This window comes from Aptenodytes patagonicus, chromosome 16 (genome assembly GCF_965638725.1).
Source record: "Aptenodytes patagonicus chromosome 16, bAptPat1.pri.cur, whole genome shotgun sequence".
In the NCBI taxonomy this organism is placed as follows: Eukaryota; Metazoa; Chordata; class Aves; order Sphenisciformes; family Spheniscidae; genus Aptenodytes; species Aptenodytes patagonicus.
The window spans coordinates 459,965-474,877 of record NC_134964.1 but is presented as its reverse complement, the minus strand read 5'-3'; the positions used below and the strand labels follow the sequence as shown (position 1 = coordinate 474,877).

General features: G+C 54.7%; 1 protein-coding gene and 6 non-coding genes across 7 annotated transcripts; 3 read left to right on the top strand and 4 right to left on the bottom strand.

The window, feature by feature from the left end:
- The first annotated feature begins 4,192 nt into the window (after nucleotides 1-4,192).
- On the top strand, nucleotides 4,193-6,710 carry MRPL58 (mitochondrial ribosomal protein L58). The gene is made up of 6 exons (XM_076353468.1): nucleotides 4,193-4,354; nucleotides 4,854-4,890; nucleotides 5,147-5,206; nucleotides 5,855-5,937; nucleotides 6,045-6,214; nucleotides 6,477-6,710. The coding sequence occupies exons 1-6, from the start codon at nucleotides 4,193-4,195 to the stop codon at nucleotides 6,559-6,561; spliced, it is 597 nt and encodes a 198-aa protein (XP_076209583.1). The 3' UTR covers nucleotides 6,562-6,710.
- Nucleotides 6,711-7,305: 595 nt separating this feature from the next.
- Nucleotides 7,306-7,378, top strand: TRNAR-UCU (transfer RNA arginine (anticodon UCU)). Its single transcript has one exon. It is a non-coding gene; the product is annotated as a tRNA-Arg (tRNA).
- An 863-nt stretch (nucleotides 7,379-8,241) lies between these two features.
- Nucleotides 8,242-8,314, bottom strand: TRNAR-CCU (transfer RNA arginine (anticodon CCU)). The gene has a single exon. It is a non-coding gene; the product is annotated as a tRNA-Arg (tRNA).
- Nucleotides 8,315-8,788: 474 nt separating this feature from the next.
- Nucleotides 8,789-8,861, top strand: TRNAR-CCU (transfer RNA arginine (anticodon CCU)). Its single transcript has one exon. It is a non-coding gene; the product is annotated as a tRNA-Arg (tRNA).
- A 473-nt stretch (nucleotides 8,862-9,334) lies between these two features.
- Nucleotides 9,335-9,407, bottom strand: TRNAR-UCG (transfer RNA arginine (anticodon UCG)). Its single transcript has one exon. It is a non-coding gene; the product is annotated as a tRNA-Arg (tRNA).
- Nucleotides 9,408-12,727: 3,320 nt separating this feature from the next.
- On the bottom strand, nucleotides 12,728-12,800 carry TRNAR-CCU (transfer RNA arginine (anticodon CCU)). The gene has a single exon. It is a non-coding gene; the product is annotated as a tRNA-Arg (tRNA).
- A 294-nt stretch (nucleotides 12,801-13,094) lies between these two features.
- Nucleotides 13,095-13,167, bottom strand: TRNAR-UCG (transfer RNA arginine (anticodon UCG)). The gene has a single exon. It is a non-coding gene; the product is annotated as a tRNA-Arg (tRNA).
- Between the last annotated feature and the right edge of the window lie 1,746 nt (nucleotides 13,168-14,913).

Below are 14,913 nucleotides of genomic sequence, written 5' to 3'. Positions count from 1 at the left end.
TCCACAGACATGCAAACACACAGCCAAAAGGCCACTGCAGTCTCAGGAATCACCAGTTTCCATTTTTCATGAACTAGATGTTGACCTTGTATGGTCAGACACGCATTTTAGGCAGAGAAGCGGCATTTCATTACAGCTTAGGCAACACCCTGAGCATTGAGCCACAAAAACTGAGCAGTTCAGTGTAAGCTACCTATTCCGTACCTGCCTGGAGAAACTTCAGGCCAGATTTGGATTCTGGTTTCACCAGTTTACATCCCAAAATCTTGGGGAAATGGTTGGCATTTTTGCAACATTGAGATAAATAAATGAGAATGTGGCTTTGGAAGGGGAAGACTGTTAAAGTGTAATTATCCTCCAAGTCTAGGGCCTTGACGTTACGAGGAGCTACCTTTCTTTCACTCACCATGGAATTAATGCAAAAATAGCCCCCAAAATACCCTCTTTTGTTCAGCTGAGTACCACGGAGGTAAGTTGGCAGGAGTGCGATGCCCAAACCACACCCGCTCCAGAGGTCTCCCCCTCAAACCACCCACCACCAACCGCTCCGCTCTTCCATGCTCGGCATTTTCAGGTGCCCTATGGCCCCAAACTCGAGAAACATTAGGAGCCATACACATGACTGCGGCTACCAGCTCTGTAACAGTATGGAGAACCTTCATGCCTTATTTATTTATAATGGAAAGCAGTTGTCTAATAAAATAAAATAAAAATGAACAACAACAGCAACAAAAGCAGCATTGTTGATTTTCTCGGAGCATTCGCCACCCCATTAATTCAACATTTGTAGCAGGGGATATCTGAAGCAACGTTGGTTTCAGTCAGCCAATGTTTACTCTGCAGTCATCTGGTTGCTGCAGAGGTGTGGGAGGAGGATCGCCTTCACTTTCCCTTTTAAACAGTCCTGTGTGAATCAGCATCACAGTTAAGTGTACAGCAGATTAAATATATTTTCAAATGCTTTATTCTCTTCTTGAATAAAAAGAAACACCAGTACTCTCAAAGCCGAGACTTTCTTTACAGCTCTTTTTACTTTTAAGAACAGCAGAAGAGTTATTTCTTTGATTTTCATGTACGATTTGGGTCAAGAAAATGCTTCAGGCTCCTTTGCAGAAAGCAGAGAGAACATGCCGAACTATACTGCTGCATTATTTATATAACATACATTTTATGCACTTGGACCACTAACATTTGCCACACGATAAAAACCCTTCTTTTGTCAGCTCTGAAGTCTCTGTAAAACCGCACAATTTCTAAGCTTGTAATTCAAATGCTATTTTTGTTTTCGTCTTTCTTGAAAGCCACACATCCAAAAAATGACTGATGTAAGTAACACAATATTAGTATTTGGCTTAACAAAGGAACAGCTGCCATATATCAGCAGTTCGTTCAGCAAAGTGCTGAGGGCATTTTTTCTGCATCCAAAAATATTAGTGGCCATATATATACACGTCCTGATGACTCTGTGAGTCAGAGTCACTTGATTTTTTTCTTAAGTGAGGCTTTCAGTGATCAAAGGGAGAAAAAATAAGCATCTTCTGCCCTTTTATCTCACCTTCTATCTAAACTTTTCAAATTGCTTTGAAAACACCAAGGAAAACTACACAACTCCATTAAGAGGTAAGAAGAGAGTACTAAACAACCGCACTGCTTGCCACAGAAACTGGTCTGACAGAGAGCAGCAGCTATTTAATAGCACACCCCCATGATTCAGGACAGAAAAAAAACACTGTGTGCAATTAACATGGATGAGAAAAAAGTACGATATAAATGGAAATAACGACTAATTTCAGAATTTGGCAAAACCAATGACCCTATTCAGATCACACCATTAAGATCAATACGGGCACAGCTTGTCAAGATTTCAGTTTTATGCTGAATTTGAAAGATGACATTTAGACAAGTGCGTTTCCACCAGACCCAGTCTGGCTTCTTACTTTACCGCCAGTTTGAATAATCCTTCAGAAAAGCAGCCATCATTACAAATAGGGATGGACCACTCGGAGCACAAATTCAATGGTTTTACAGAGCTCGAACTCTCATGGGGAAGGAGATTTCCCGATTCAGCAGTCTTCCCTCTCTCACAGGAGCCGAGACTATCTGGAAGGTCCCTCAAAGTCCCGACTTGCTCCTACCGTAACGGCTTGCACCCTCACTCAGACAAGGAGCGACCGGCTCCTTGGACACACCAGCTTTTGCATCACGTTTCAGGGATGGCTCCTCGCAGCTCCTTCTCACCAGGGACCACCATCACCAAACGGGGTGAGCTTGCTTTCTAAGCCAGCATCAGTATTGAGGCAATTCACATCTCCAGCTTAAATGTCAAAAGCTTGGCTCTCCCTGGGTCACGCCAAAGTAAGACGTTGTCATCCCAAGCCCTGCCTGCCAGGGAGAGCTGTCTCCAGCCACCCAAGCGGAGGTCATTCTGCTTTTCACCAAGGCTCTTTGGATGTCTGCATCAGCCAACACAGTGTGGGAATGAAGCAAAACCAGAGAAATTCCTTTTAGTTGGGTCTGGCTTCAACTGCGTGACCTTCAAGCTCCTTTCCCAGCCCCTCTGTGCACTGTACAATGACACCGTCCTTGGTGTGTGTTACCAGCACAATAACAACGCAGACATGTTTGACAACAGTTGGCAAAATGAGTCATCCTGCTTTGGATATTTTACCCATCCCTCTGGCTACAAATCACAAACGTTTACCTGTTCCCTGTTAGAAATTAAGGTCACCAGATGGCATGGTTTGTCTCTGACAGTTCTGGGTTTTTTCCTTAAAGCATTCTGTTTTCAGTCAAGTTTGGACAGGGGAAGCAGAGCAGAAGAACCCCAGGACACAGAGATTCAATTAAAGCAAAGCGCAGAGCCCTCCTTGGCCCCCGAGCACTGCTCAGCATCGGTCAGGGCAGACCGACCATCAACATTTGGGACCTGCTCCTTTCCCGAGGACTGAGTTTCCTCATTTTGTGCTGATTATCTAGATGAGACGCAGCTCAGATCCTCAATCAGACGCTGCCTTTATATCAGCTTCGAAACACCCATTTTGACTTCACCCACAGTTTTAAACAAAAGATCGTCGGCTCCTGTCAAAACACCAGAGCTAATGACAGCCCCATCCCTGCCTGTGCATTTTCCTGCTGCCAGAAATAGCAATCCCTGCCCCTCTCGAACACACACCTTTCTTGTCAAGCCAACGTGACAGCTCCAACAGGAGCAAGAGCTGAAGGATTTCCACAAGTTCTTCACTCCCCTGCGTCCCCCTTCCACCTCGGCATCTCTCTTACAGACCTGGAAACATATATGTGCTGCTGAATCAGCCTTCGTTAAAAAAATACACACACACACACTTTTTATATATATATATAAAAAAAACTTTTTAGCACTCTTGAGCAGATAAAAATCTGAAAGCTGAAGCATCCCAGGTGCAAAAACTAGACAGCAAATAAAAAATGCTGGGTGTATTTCCACTTTTACGCCCGGCCACCATCCGCTCAGCTCGTGAAGGCGCGGGGTGCAGGCGGGAGCACACTGTCCCCCACTGCTGGAAACGACCTGCCCAAACCAGCCCCTGGTACCCGCCCCAGGGCCTCCCACACCCCACACCGTGCCCCCCCATGGGTCACACCGGGGCACCACACGGCCACCTCACCCCGGCATCCTTGTCCCCAGCCATCCCACCACCTGCCACAGCGGGGCCTGCCTCAGTGCCCACAGATCCCATGTACCCCCCAGACGCCCCACATCCCCCCCACTCAGCACCCCCCAGACCCCATAAACCCCCCCAGACCTCCCACATCCCCCCCACGGTGCCCCACAGACCCCATAAACCCCCCCAGACCTCCCACATCCCCCCCACGGTGCCCCACAGACCCCATAAACCCCCCCAGACCTCCTACACCCCCTACACAGTGCCCCACAGCCCCCATAGACCTCCCTTCCCCCCCCACCCCGCAGACCCCACATACACACCGCCCCAGACCTGACGGACGTCACACGCCCCATAGATCCCACGCATCCCCACACACCACACGCACACCCCACAGACCCCACACAGCCCAGATACCCCATATACCAAAACCCCTCCGGCCCCCACAGCCCCCCCCGGAGCGCTGCCCCCGCAGGCTCCGCCCCGGAACGCAGCGCGCGGCCGCCGTTTCCGTGGGGACGCCGTGGCGGAGGCGCGCCGCGGGAGCCAAGATGGCGGCGCACACGCTGCGGGGCCTCTGCCGGCCGCGGCTGGGGCTTCCCGCCGCCCGGTTCTCGCAGCGGGCCGCCGCCGGGACCGAGTACCGGAGCGCCTACAGCCTGGACAAGCTGTACCCGCCGCGGCAGGACGGCGGCGCCGCCGCCACCGCCCCGGTGAGTGGGGCAGGGGGGGGAGGAAGACGAGCGAGGGGCGGGGCTTAGTGTGGGGCGGGGCTTAGTGCCTGAGTGACATAGATCGGGTGGGCGGGCTTTATGTCAAGGGGCAGTGCCATCGCGCGTGGGCGGGACTCAGCACAAGGGGCTGTTAGCGCGGGTGGGCGGGGCTGATGGCAAGGGGCGGTGCCACCGCGGGCGGGCGGGGCTTAGCACGAGGAGTTGGCTCGGGGTGGCTGGGCGGGGCTTAGCAGAAAGGGCGGTGCCGCCGGCGGCGGGCGGGGCTTAGCACGAGGAGTTGGCTCGGGGTGGGTGGGCGGGGCTTAGCAGAAAGGGCGGTGCCGCCGGCGGCGGGCGGGGCCAGGCGGCCCCGGGCCCGCGGGTCGGGACGGTCGGGACCGGGCCCGAAGCGCCGGTGGGGCGGCCCTGCCTCGGCCCTGCCTCCCCCCCGGCCTCGGCCCGGCCTCCCCCCGGCGCCTAACACCGTCACCTCTTCCAGGAGGAGACGCAGCCGGCCGCCCTCGACATCCCCCTGGGTGAGTCTCCCCCCGACACGGACCTGGGCCCAGGGGCTCGGCTGGGCCGGTCCTGGGTCAAGTGCCCGGGTGTGGGTTAGGCTCCCGGCTACGGAGTCCGCGCTCAACGCGCAGGGCTAAACCCAGAGTGGAAGCACCACTGGGCCGCAGGCGTCCTTCAGGCCTGCGGCTGCAGCCTGGATCGCCCCCGTTCCCCGCTGCAAAGCCAGCTGGGGACGTGCCCCCGGGCCAGCACGCTGCCGCTCTTCTCTTCCAGCTCGCCTGACCGTGTCCTACTGCCGGAGCAGCGGCCCCGGCGGGCAGCGCGTGAATAAAGGTGAGGAAGAGACTCTGAAGGAAAAAGCCTAATCCTTAAGTTGTCGCTTTATACTTTGTGGTGAAATACTGGGAGTGTGAAATTAAAGAGCATCTTTGTGCTGCCCGATGCTAACTTTTCATTATCGCTACCCTACCTTTTAGCAGAATTTCCAAGTCTTCACAATGCTCGAGACCAGTGGTACCATACTGGATTCCCTAGAAACGCTCTTACTGGGATCGTTGCTGCTCTCGTTTGTCACAGGCAACACCGCTTCTGTCTACTCTGTTTTCGTTAATCAAACACACAACAAGCCAGCTGGATTCAGAAACTTCACAGTGCAATAAATTCTCAGCTTGATTCAAATAAACTAAAAATCCTTCCTGTTCTGCCATTGCCATTAAAAATAAGGTGGTTAGTGGCTGGCAACAGCAATAAATCTTGTAGTGTCTAGAAAGGCAAATACCGTGACAGAGTCCCCACAAAAAAATTAGTTTGTCTTGTAGAGTAGTATGTAAAAGTATAGCAAGAAAAAAATTGTGATCTTTCAGGAAATTAATACTGGAATCATCCTGTGTTCAAAGCCAGCAGTGCACAGACAGAATTATCTCATAAAACTTAGGAAGGCGAGCCATTACATTGAAAAAAAGATCCTGTTTTTCCTCCCAGTGAATACCAAGGCAGAAGTTCGGTTCCACCTGGCGTCAGCAGACTGGATCCCAGAAGCTGCAAGACAAAAAATGGCATCGATGGTAACTACCCTCCCCCTTCCAGCCACGGTTTAAATTTCACACTTTCAGACGGAACGTGACAAGTCTAACAAGGTTTCGGTGATCGCATCATGGTTTCCCCTCTTTAGCACAGGAATAAGATAAACCGAGCTGGTGAGCTGATTGTGAACTCTGAAGAGAGTCGCTACCAAATGAGGAATCTGGCGATTTGTTTAGAAAAAATCAGAACCATGGTCACGGAGGCCACTGAGAAGCCCGAGGTGGTGTCTAAGGAGACTACACAGAAACTCATAGAGAGGTATCTTTATTGGAATGGCCTTTATTTGAGGTGGATTCAGATTATCATGTTACATGATTTAGTTTGCAGGCTCTTTAAACAATCTTCATACTCATTTGGATTTCTAGTCCGTTAGATCTTAACTGCTTTCCTGGGTAGCATCCTGAGAACAGGGGCTGTTTTTTCTGTCTGTGGCTCATCAGAGCTACATTATAACTGTGCTCAAAGTTGAATATTTAATTGTTTTCTTTGTACACTAAAGGATATTTTAATTTTGTTTTAGGGTGGAAAAAATGAATCGTGAACGACTACGGCAGAAAAAGATACACTCAGATATAAAACAGAGCAGGAAGGCAGACTTTGACTGAGAACAGCAGAGATCAAAGTCCTTGGCATACCGTCTTTTTAAAGAAATGGTGTTGGCAGCTGTAGATGATGCTAAACTCGATGACCTATATTGAATAAAAATGGTCTAAAAGTGTAAATAAAAATATTTAACATCTCCTTTTGAACCTAATGTTCAAGCTGTGGCAGCCTGTCAATCATTCTGCAGAAAAATTACTGTTCATGTTTGAGAGAAACTAAAAATTCAGACTTTTGTCAGCTACTTTTTTTTATTCTTTGTCCCCTTCATCCAGCCCTCTGCTCTGTGAGAGCACCCTCTGCTGCTGAGTGCATAAGCAGCAGTAGGTTTGGGGGGAAAGAAAGGGAAGAGTAAAAGCAGTCTAAGTGCATAGTAAGTAGCAAACAGAGTATTTACCATTTCAAGCAAATTATTTTCTCAAATTTTAGGTTTTTTTTTCCTAACCAAAGAAAGCACATGTCATTTTGTTAAATTAACCTAAAGCCACGGCAGGAGTTTGGCAGGAGGCAGTCGCTCTCTGTTCAGAAACCACCCTGTAAGTACAGGAGGCTTCTGGCCCTTGAGGTGGAACGCCGTACAGCCTCAGGCTGAGTCTTACAGGCTTCAGGAGTCGCTCGCCAGTGGGCCCTGTTTAGACAGAACAAAGTTCTGTGGTGTAACGTGGTGGATTTCGCCACCACCAGATCGGTTCACTGGGGGGGCGGGTCTCAAAGGTACTGAAATTACACTTTTTTCATCTTTTCACAAGGCCCCAGTGGCCTAATGGATAAGGCACTGGCCTTCTAAGTCAGGGATTGTGGGTTCGAGTCCCACCTGGGGTGAGGTAGAGGTGGTTCTGTTTTAGGCAAGAACCAAATAAGAAGGGAGAGTGCTCTCTGCTGGTCCCTGGAGTTTAATCGGGGCAGAGTGAGGTGCACGGGGCTCTGCTCTGACACTCGCACCTCTCCTACAGCCGGTGGACTTTTGAGAACTGCCCTTACACAGTCCAGCATTTACATCTGCAAAAAGCAGAGCTCAAATCCCACATCCTCCCCAAAACAGGCTGGTGGAGCACCCCGATGCATCCTGACAGCCCTCCCAGGAAACCCTGCCCCAGGCTGGCCGCCTCCACCTCTCTGCACACCCTGCCCAGCAAGGGAAGCAAAGATAATGAACTTTTCTCCTGCCTAAAGCTTTTCTGCATGGGCGGGGGCTGGCTGCCAGCTCCCCCTCTCACAGGCAAAGGTGTCTGCGGCTCTGTGCTGTGTCCCGGCCCTGACAAGCGAGGGGGAGCATCGCTGCTTCAGACATACTTCTGACACTGAAAGTCATCACACAAACATCAGCTGGGACAGCAACAGCCTCAGCTGAGAGCTCCGTGACCGGGAGACCTCACTGCCACCTATCACCTGTGGCTCAGGTCTCCCTCCCCAGATTTTACAGTAAGATTTGCAAAATTTTGCTTAAAGCCTTGGAGCCAGCAGACGACCCCAGGGTTTGGAGGAGGTGGACACTTCGGGATTAAAAGCTTATTCCACGATCGTGCCTGCTTTTACACCAGGAAACCCCCTCCTTGTCCACATCAGGCTGCCTAAGCCTGATGGCAGGGGACGGGGTGCGCTGGGGGTGCCCCAGAAAGGGGTGAATCGCCCCTAAGCGCAGCAGGGAGCCCCCAGGCCGGGGCACCCCAGGAACGGAAAAGAGTCACCCCAGATGGGACTCGAACCCACAATCCCTGGCTTAGGAGGCCAGTGCCTTATCCATTAGGCCACTGGGGCTACACACGAGCGCCTTTTTGGTGCCGTAACTTAACTCTCTGATGGCCAGAGGGGAGCGTGCCCACGGCGTGCGGGAAGGGGGGGCCCACACAGCCCACGGAGAACCCCCCGGGGCCGAACGTCCCCCGGAGCGAGGCAGCGCCGCCCCCCCACGCCGCGCAGCTTCTCCTCCCTCCATCGCCCAGTAAAACCGCGTGGCGCAGCCCCAGCTCTGTGCACGGCCCAGGAATGCCGGCGGGGGGGGGCGAGGAGGGGCTAGAGACCCCTGCGCAGGGCCCAGCTCCGCCCGCTCGGCCTCACCCCACTCTCCCGCGCGGCGGGGCGGGAGGTGCCGGTGCCCGTGGCCGGTTTTCGGTGCAATAAGCCGCTCCCCCCCACCCCGGGCCGCCCGGAGCGACGGGGCCGTTTGCTCCGGAGCCCCGCGGTAAAAGCGCGGGGGGGCGCGGGGCAGAGGAGGGGGGCTGCTGTCGCGCAGCCCCAGTGGCCTAATGGATAAGGCACTGGCCTCCTAAGCCAGGGACTGTGGGTTCGAGTCCCACCTGGGGTGGCAGCCGCTTTTTTCCCCCACCCTGGCTCCTTGCAGCAGCGCCCTGCAGGGAGGGGCGATGTGGGGGACACCCACCCCCCCTTACACACACAGACCCCTGTGCCTCGCCCCAGCTCACCGGGCGCTCCTTGAGCGGTGAAAAGCCTCAGCCCAGCCCGCCCCCGCCCTTTTATCTCCCCCCGGGAATCGGCCCCAGCTGGGGTTCAGCCCTCGGTTCACCTCCACCCCCAGGACAGGGCGCCCTGGGCGGCTGCCCCACCGTGGGGGCACGAATCCCGTGGCCGGGAGATCCCCAGGGACTCGCAGGGCAGATCCCACCCCAAAGCTGCCCCAAGCACAGGCACGTTCCCTCAAAATTTGCCCCACTGATACCGCCGGGGATGCTCGCAGCCCACGCGGTATTGATCGCTGGCCCCCCAGGTGGGGAGAGAAGTGGAAATTAAACGACTCAAGGATCTCTCGTGGCTTTAAAACAACCACGAAGGGACTCGAACCCTCAATCTTCTGATCCGAAGTCAGACGCCTTATCCATTAGGCCACGTGGTCCCCCATAACTCTGCTCTGCGGACAGTGACACACACTGGTGGGGTCCCAGGGGTGTCCCTGCCACCCCCTCTGCATCACCCACACTCCTATCCGTCCTGGGATTGCAGCTGATCCTCCTGGCCCAATGCTGGCGATGGGGGTGAGTGGGCGAGGGGTTCCTCCCCCCATGGGACCCCACGTGCCAGCAGGTCATCGTAGACACCCCCCAGCCTCACTTTACCCTGTGTGTGCTGATGGAGAGCATGCTGTGCAGGAATCCTGCAGGCCGGAGTGGCGACATTCCCCTCCTGCCACCAGCTTCGCTGCCCACTGCTCAAGCCACGCTTCTGAGGATGCCAGCAACTCGGAACACAAATGCAACCTAAAATGCAAAGAGCAGACACCATCCAGGAGACACCCGCACCCCCCTGACGCAGAGCAACTGGGGTCACCCTCCCCCTCCAGCTGCCAGGGATACACGAGTCCAGGCCTTCCCTGCCACGGCCCCACGGAAAGGCAAAGCCAAGACCGTCACATCCAGCCAAGGCTGTGTATGAGCCTTAAGCAGGAGGGAAGGAGTGTTTGACTCCCAGGGTCAGGCATCGCTGGTGAAGGAAGAAGGACTGGGACAGCCGGGACCCTGGAGACAACTCGTTCTTTCCCATGACAGCATTCAGTGTGGTAGTCACCGTGTCAATGAGCTGCCGGTGACGGGCACCTGCTGTAACGTAGCTCCACTACAGCACAATGGTGTGATGCAATGAGAAACACCACAGGCTTTGTTAAGCTCCTGTTCATTATCAGTATCACCTCCTGTGTTCTCCTCCTGGTGCAGCTTTGCTTCTCCCCAAACCCTGCGTTTCTCATCTAATCCTAAAAAAGAGTTTCCCAAAGCTGGATGCAGGGCAGGGAGGTATTTTAACCTCTTCCGCGGCCACGGGAGGTTTTGGGGACATGGTGGTTCCCGGGGTACGTTCAGCTCAGCTTCAGCCAACGTGTCTTTTCCGATGTGTCCCTCAAACGAAAGCTGACCAGAGACGTGCTGGAGAGAAAGGGCTGCACGAGAAGAGCGCTTGTGCTCCACGGGTGTGCAAAGCTTCCCAGTACGGCGGGCGGCAGCAGCCGGCAGATGAAGTGGCGCACGCAGCAGCTGCCCCAGCTCCATCCACCCATGGCCCCCTCGAGAGCTCGCCAAAGCGTGGGGAGTATGGGGGGTGTAGGGTGCAAATCCCAGCGGTGTCAGAGTGGGAGAGGCCGGTGTGATGGGGGGGCGCGGGCGGGCAGCGCTGTGTCAGATGTGCAGTGGGGATGGCATGGCCAAGCGGGTCTGGTGCCCGACTGCAGAGTGGGGGTCAAGGGTCCGAGCCCCCCCATGGCTGAGTATCCCTTGGTCCTGGGGTCTCACTCCAGGGTGCAGGCAGGGCTCCTTGTTGCTGGCAGCGGTTGCCTGCTCTCACCCAGCACCGGGGGATCTGCAGCCCTGAGAAAGCCTCATGTCACTGTGGTATTTCTCCCTGGGGCTGTTTTCTTCCCTCTCTGCACCCTGGTCCTCGCCCACCGGCCAGCAAAGACGCTCCTGCTCAGGAGGAGCAGCACAGGTTCAGCCTTCTGCTGCCTGAGACTTAGTGCTCCCGAGGCAGGAGAGGAGAGAAACAGCAGGAACAAAACCTGAGAAACAGCAGGAACAAAACCCGGTGCCGCCCAAGCAAGGCCATCACTGATGGAAGTCCCTCAGACCACGCAGTGAACCAGCCCAGGCCCCTCGCGATGCTGCCACCAGGACATCCCAGCGGGACTGCGGGTACAGCATCTCCAGGAGATGCAAAGAAAATGTGGCCCAAAGGAAGCCAAGTGATCATCTTGTTCCTGAAACAAAAGCCCCCAAGAGCCACCTGATGCTATCCCAACTTGTAAGAAGGATGCAAAAAAATGTGCTCTCACCATGCTTTCAACCACAGCCCTGAAGCTGGTCACCCAAAGAGGTGGAAGCCAACTGGTCCCAAGTAATACCAGCCTGGAGACACCCCTTTAGCGCCTTTCCCTGGCTCACAAAGCAGGCAGGGTTTGCTGAATGGCACAGGAACCTGCAGCTTGGCTGCCTGGGGCTGCCAGCGGTCCAGCGCCCAGGGCTTCAGCAGGTTTGCGGCTCTCCAGGCAGCAGCCATTTCCTCCCACACCTAACAGAGAAAAATTACTTAGAAAGAAACTTCACTTTAGGTTTTACTAGTGTGATATCACCCTGATCGCAGCTGCCTTTTAAAATCCATTAACTCCATAGGAAAAGATCCTCTAAGCAGCTTTTTAATGCAACAAATCTGAGAGGGCATTATCCGAAAGGCACTTACGTGGACGACTCTGGTCCCAGGGCAGCACAGCCAAACTGCACAACCCCCAACCACCAGCCCCTCACGGAGATGTGGTTTCTGGCGGAGGCGTAAAGCTTTCTTCCCATTAGAACTTGTCCTACTCCGGGAAGAAGGTTGCATGACATCTGCAAGGTAGTCATCCCCCAGCATCAGTCAGCTTTTTGTTGGGGGTCAGATGCAGCTGATGATACAGGGAACACCTGGAGCAGGTAAAAATGCAGCTGAAATTCCCTGCTCAGCCCTGACCCAACACAGACCCAGCTCTGCCCAGACAAGGCTAAAAAAACAGCTTTAACTGCTCTGCTTTTGCACCTTCTGGGACACCTTGAAAGGTGTCCATGCTCCACGCGGATGGGGCAGAGCCAGTGATGGATGCGCTCTCACCTCCAAAAACCATCCTTCCATTAACAGGTCCCAAGGCAAAAGCTGATTGTTACTCCCTCGGCAACAGCCTCACTTGAGCACTCGGCACGCAGGACCGCACAACCAGCCAGACAAAGCATCTGCCTTTGCACCGAAGCCTGGGGCAGTTTGTAGCTGCCCTTTTTCATGAGATCTGAATTGGGACCGCTGGCCAGGAGCAGAGCACCACATCGTCCCAACAGCATTGTGTACAGCCTGTGTACAGCAGCTGTTGGCACAGTGAGAAAGCCTGGAGCTGCCACAGGGACCTCGCTGCCCCAAAACGCCTGTCACGGCCCACCCCAACCTCCCGCTTCAGTCTCCCCCTCTGCAAGCTCTGTCTCCAGCGGCTGCGCTCACTTACACACATTCAGCAGCGCTGTTTTATTTGCACTTCTGGGTTCTCCTGTTGCATTAATCTCCTTAATTGACATCTGCAACCGGGGATGGGAAGCGTCTTCCCACCAACCAGCCAAAGCCGCCGTCCACCGGGCAGCAGCAGCAGGAGGCCCGGCAGCACTAAAACGGGGAGAAGGAGCAGGGAAACGGGGTTGGCAGCGGCAAAAGGCGGCTCACCCCAGATGGGACTCGAACCCACAATCCCTGGCTTAGGAGGCCAGTGCCTTATCCATTAGGCCACTGGGGCTGCGCGAGGCAGCTCGCCCGGCCCGCGGGAACGGCCCCGACCCCGGCGCCCGCCCGCCGCGCGGGACCTCGTGCCGCGGGGCTGCAAACGCGGTCGCGCGTGTAACCCCCGCGGGGGAACCACCCCGGGGCTCCGGGGGAGGGGGAAGCGGCGCGGGGCCGTGCCCGGAGCGGCGGGGGCACGGGACCAAACCCCGGCTCGCTTTTCCCCTCCAGCCCCCCGCAAAGCGGAGGGGCGCGAAGGGAGAAGAAGGGTGGAAAGTTGGAGCGGGCTTAAAAGCGGCGGAAAAAGGGCCGACCACGAAGGGACTCGAACCCTCAATCTTCTGATCCGAAGTCAGACGCCTTATCCATTAGGCCACGCGGTCGCTGCTGGTGGAAACCCCCCCAGCGATGCTGCCAACCCCCAGCATCGCTCCCACCCCCCGGGCCCCACCGGAGCCCCCGGACTCCGGCTGCGCTGCCGGGCACCAGCGCTGGAGCACCCTGGGTGCTGGGGGCACGATCGGATGCCAGAAGGCGTGGCTGGGGAAGGACTCGGTTGCCGCAGCCAGGCCATGGGGAAATCAAGCGTGGGACTTGCCGGCTGCCGTTGCTGCGCTGGAGCCGGGGGACAGTCCTGCAGCCAGGGCTTGGGTGCTTTGCTGGGGAGAGGCAGAAGCAGGGTGCTGCACAGGGAGGGCTTTCGCTGAGCACCCGAGTCACCCCATCGCCTCACCCGGCCTCACAAGTGCCACGTGGATCCGGCTTCCCTCCCTCCTCTGCCCTCCACGGCGAGCTGCTGCAGGAGGGACGTTGTGCAGGGTAAACAGTGGAGTCAAGGACCTTGCTGCAACAGGACGCTGTGGGTACCAAAAGTTTGCAGAGCAGCTGGATAGATCTGCAGGTCCCGTGTGCTCACATCCCACCAGCTGCTGGCAGACGTAAGGGATTGCTGGAGGCCAAGTGGCCTCTAGCACCATTCTGGGGGCTCAACGTTGTCCCACCTTCAGTGACACTGTCACCCACCAGCGTAAGCGCCTACAACCAACGCAGCCCTCAAGCCCCAGCACAGAGGCCATCCCTACTTCTCCTCGTGCCCCTTAAGTCTGAGTCAAACTCTGTCTTACGGTCCATACGCTTCCCACCTCCTATCTCAGACACAACCAGAGGCCACAGTAATAAGGTGCCATCTACAATGTCCCAGCAGGATGGGACTTTCCAAGCACACATGAATTGGAGCTGCTCCCCTGCAAGGGAACCATCACTTCGAGCACCTGAAGGTATCGCTGCAATCACAGCATAAAAAATAGGGAGTGATGGAGAGGAGGGCGGCTGAGGGAAAGACATACGGAGATGTAAAAAACGTCTCTGAGTCTTTCATCTTAACTGTGAGACTTGGAGCAGCACGTCGAGAGCACGGGAGATCAGCAAGGAGGTAGAAACAGAAAATCAGTGGGTGCGTGAAAGGTTCAGTACTCTGGGAAATGGGGACATGCTCTAACACCCCACAGCCTGGGCTGCTATGGAACAGGACCGGGCTCAAAGGAGAGCAGCCTGTCCCCTGCCTCTCCAGCACCACTCACGTTGCACAAGCACTAATTCCTATTCCATTTCAGGGGGGTTGCAGCAGACTCTCAGCCTTGTAAATGAGACAAGATCTGTTTCTGAGTGGCTCTGGCTCCTCGCCTTTTTTCTGTGGAGATGGGCCCTTTCTTTTCCTCTCCCTCAAATTGTTGGATTTTTTTTTTACTGACCTTATTTTTCCTTTACCACAACTAAAGGCTGCTCCCAAGAGCCAGCTGAGTGCATCAAACCATCAGCAAATTCTTCCTTCCAATGCAAATAAATACATAAAAAGTCTAGCTTCTGTTTACAAAATATCCGTCCCTCATTAATAAATATCAAATCAGCTTCTACATAACAAATGACGTGTCCTGGAACTGTTCATAAGACACACGGTACCATTTGCCTCCTTATTTGGAAGCAGGAGATGATGCAGCGAGCTTTTATAGCTATCCTCACCTTTTCTCTTGGGTCAGGTAAGTTCAAGGGGGATAGAAAAGCTTGGAGGAACTCTGTTCTCATCTATGTGAGAAGGGATTTGCCTGTGTTAATGTTTTCATGTCCACAGC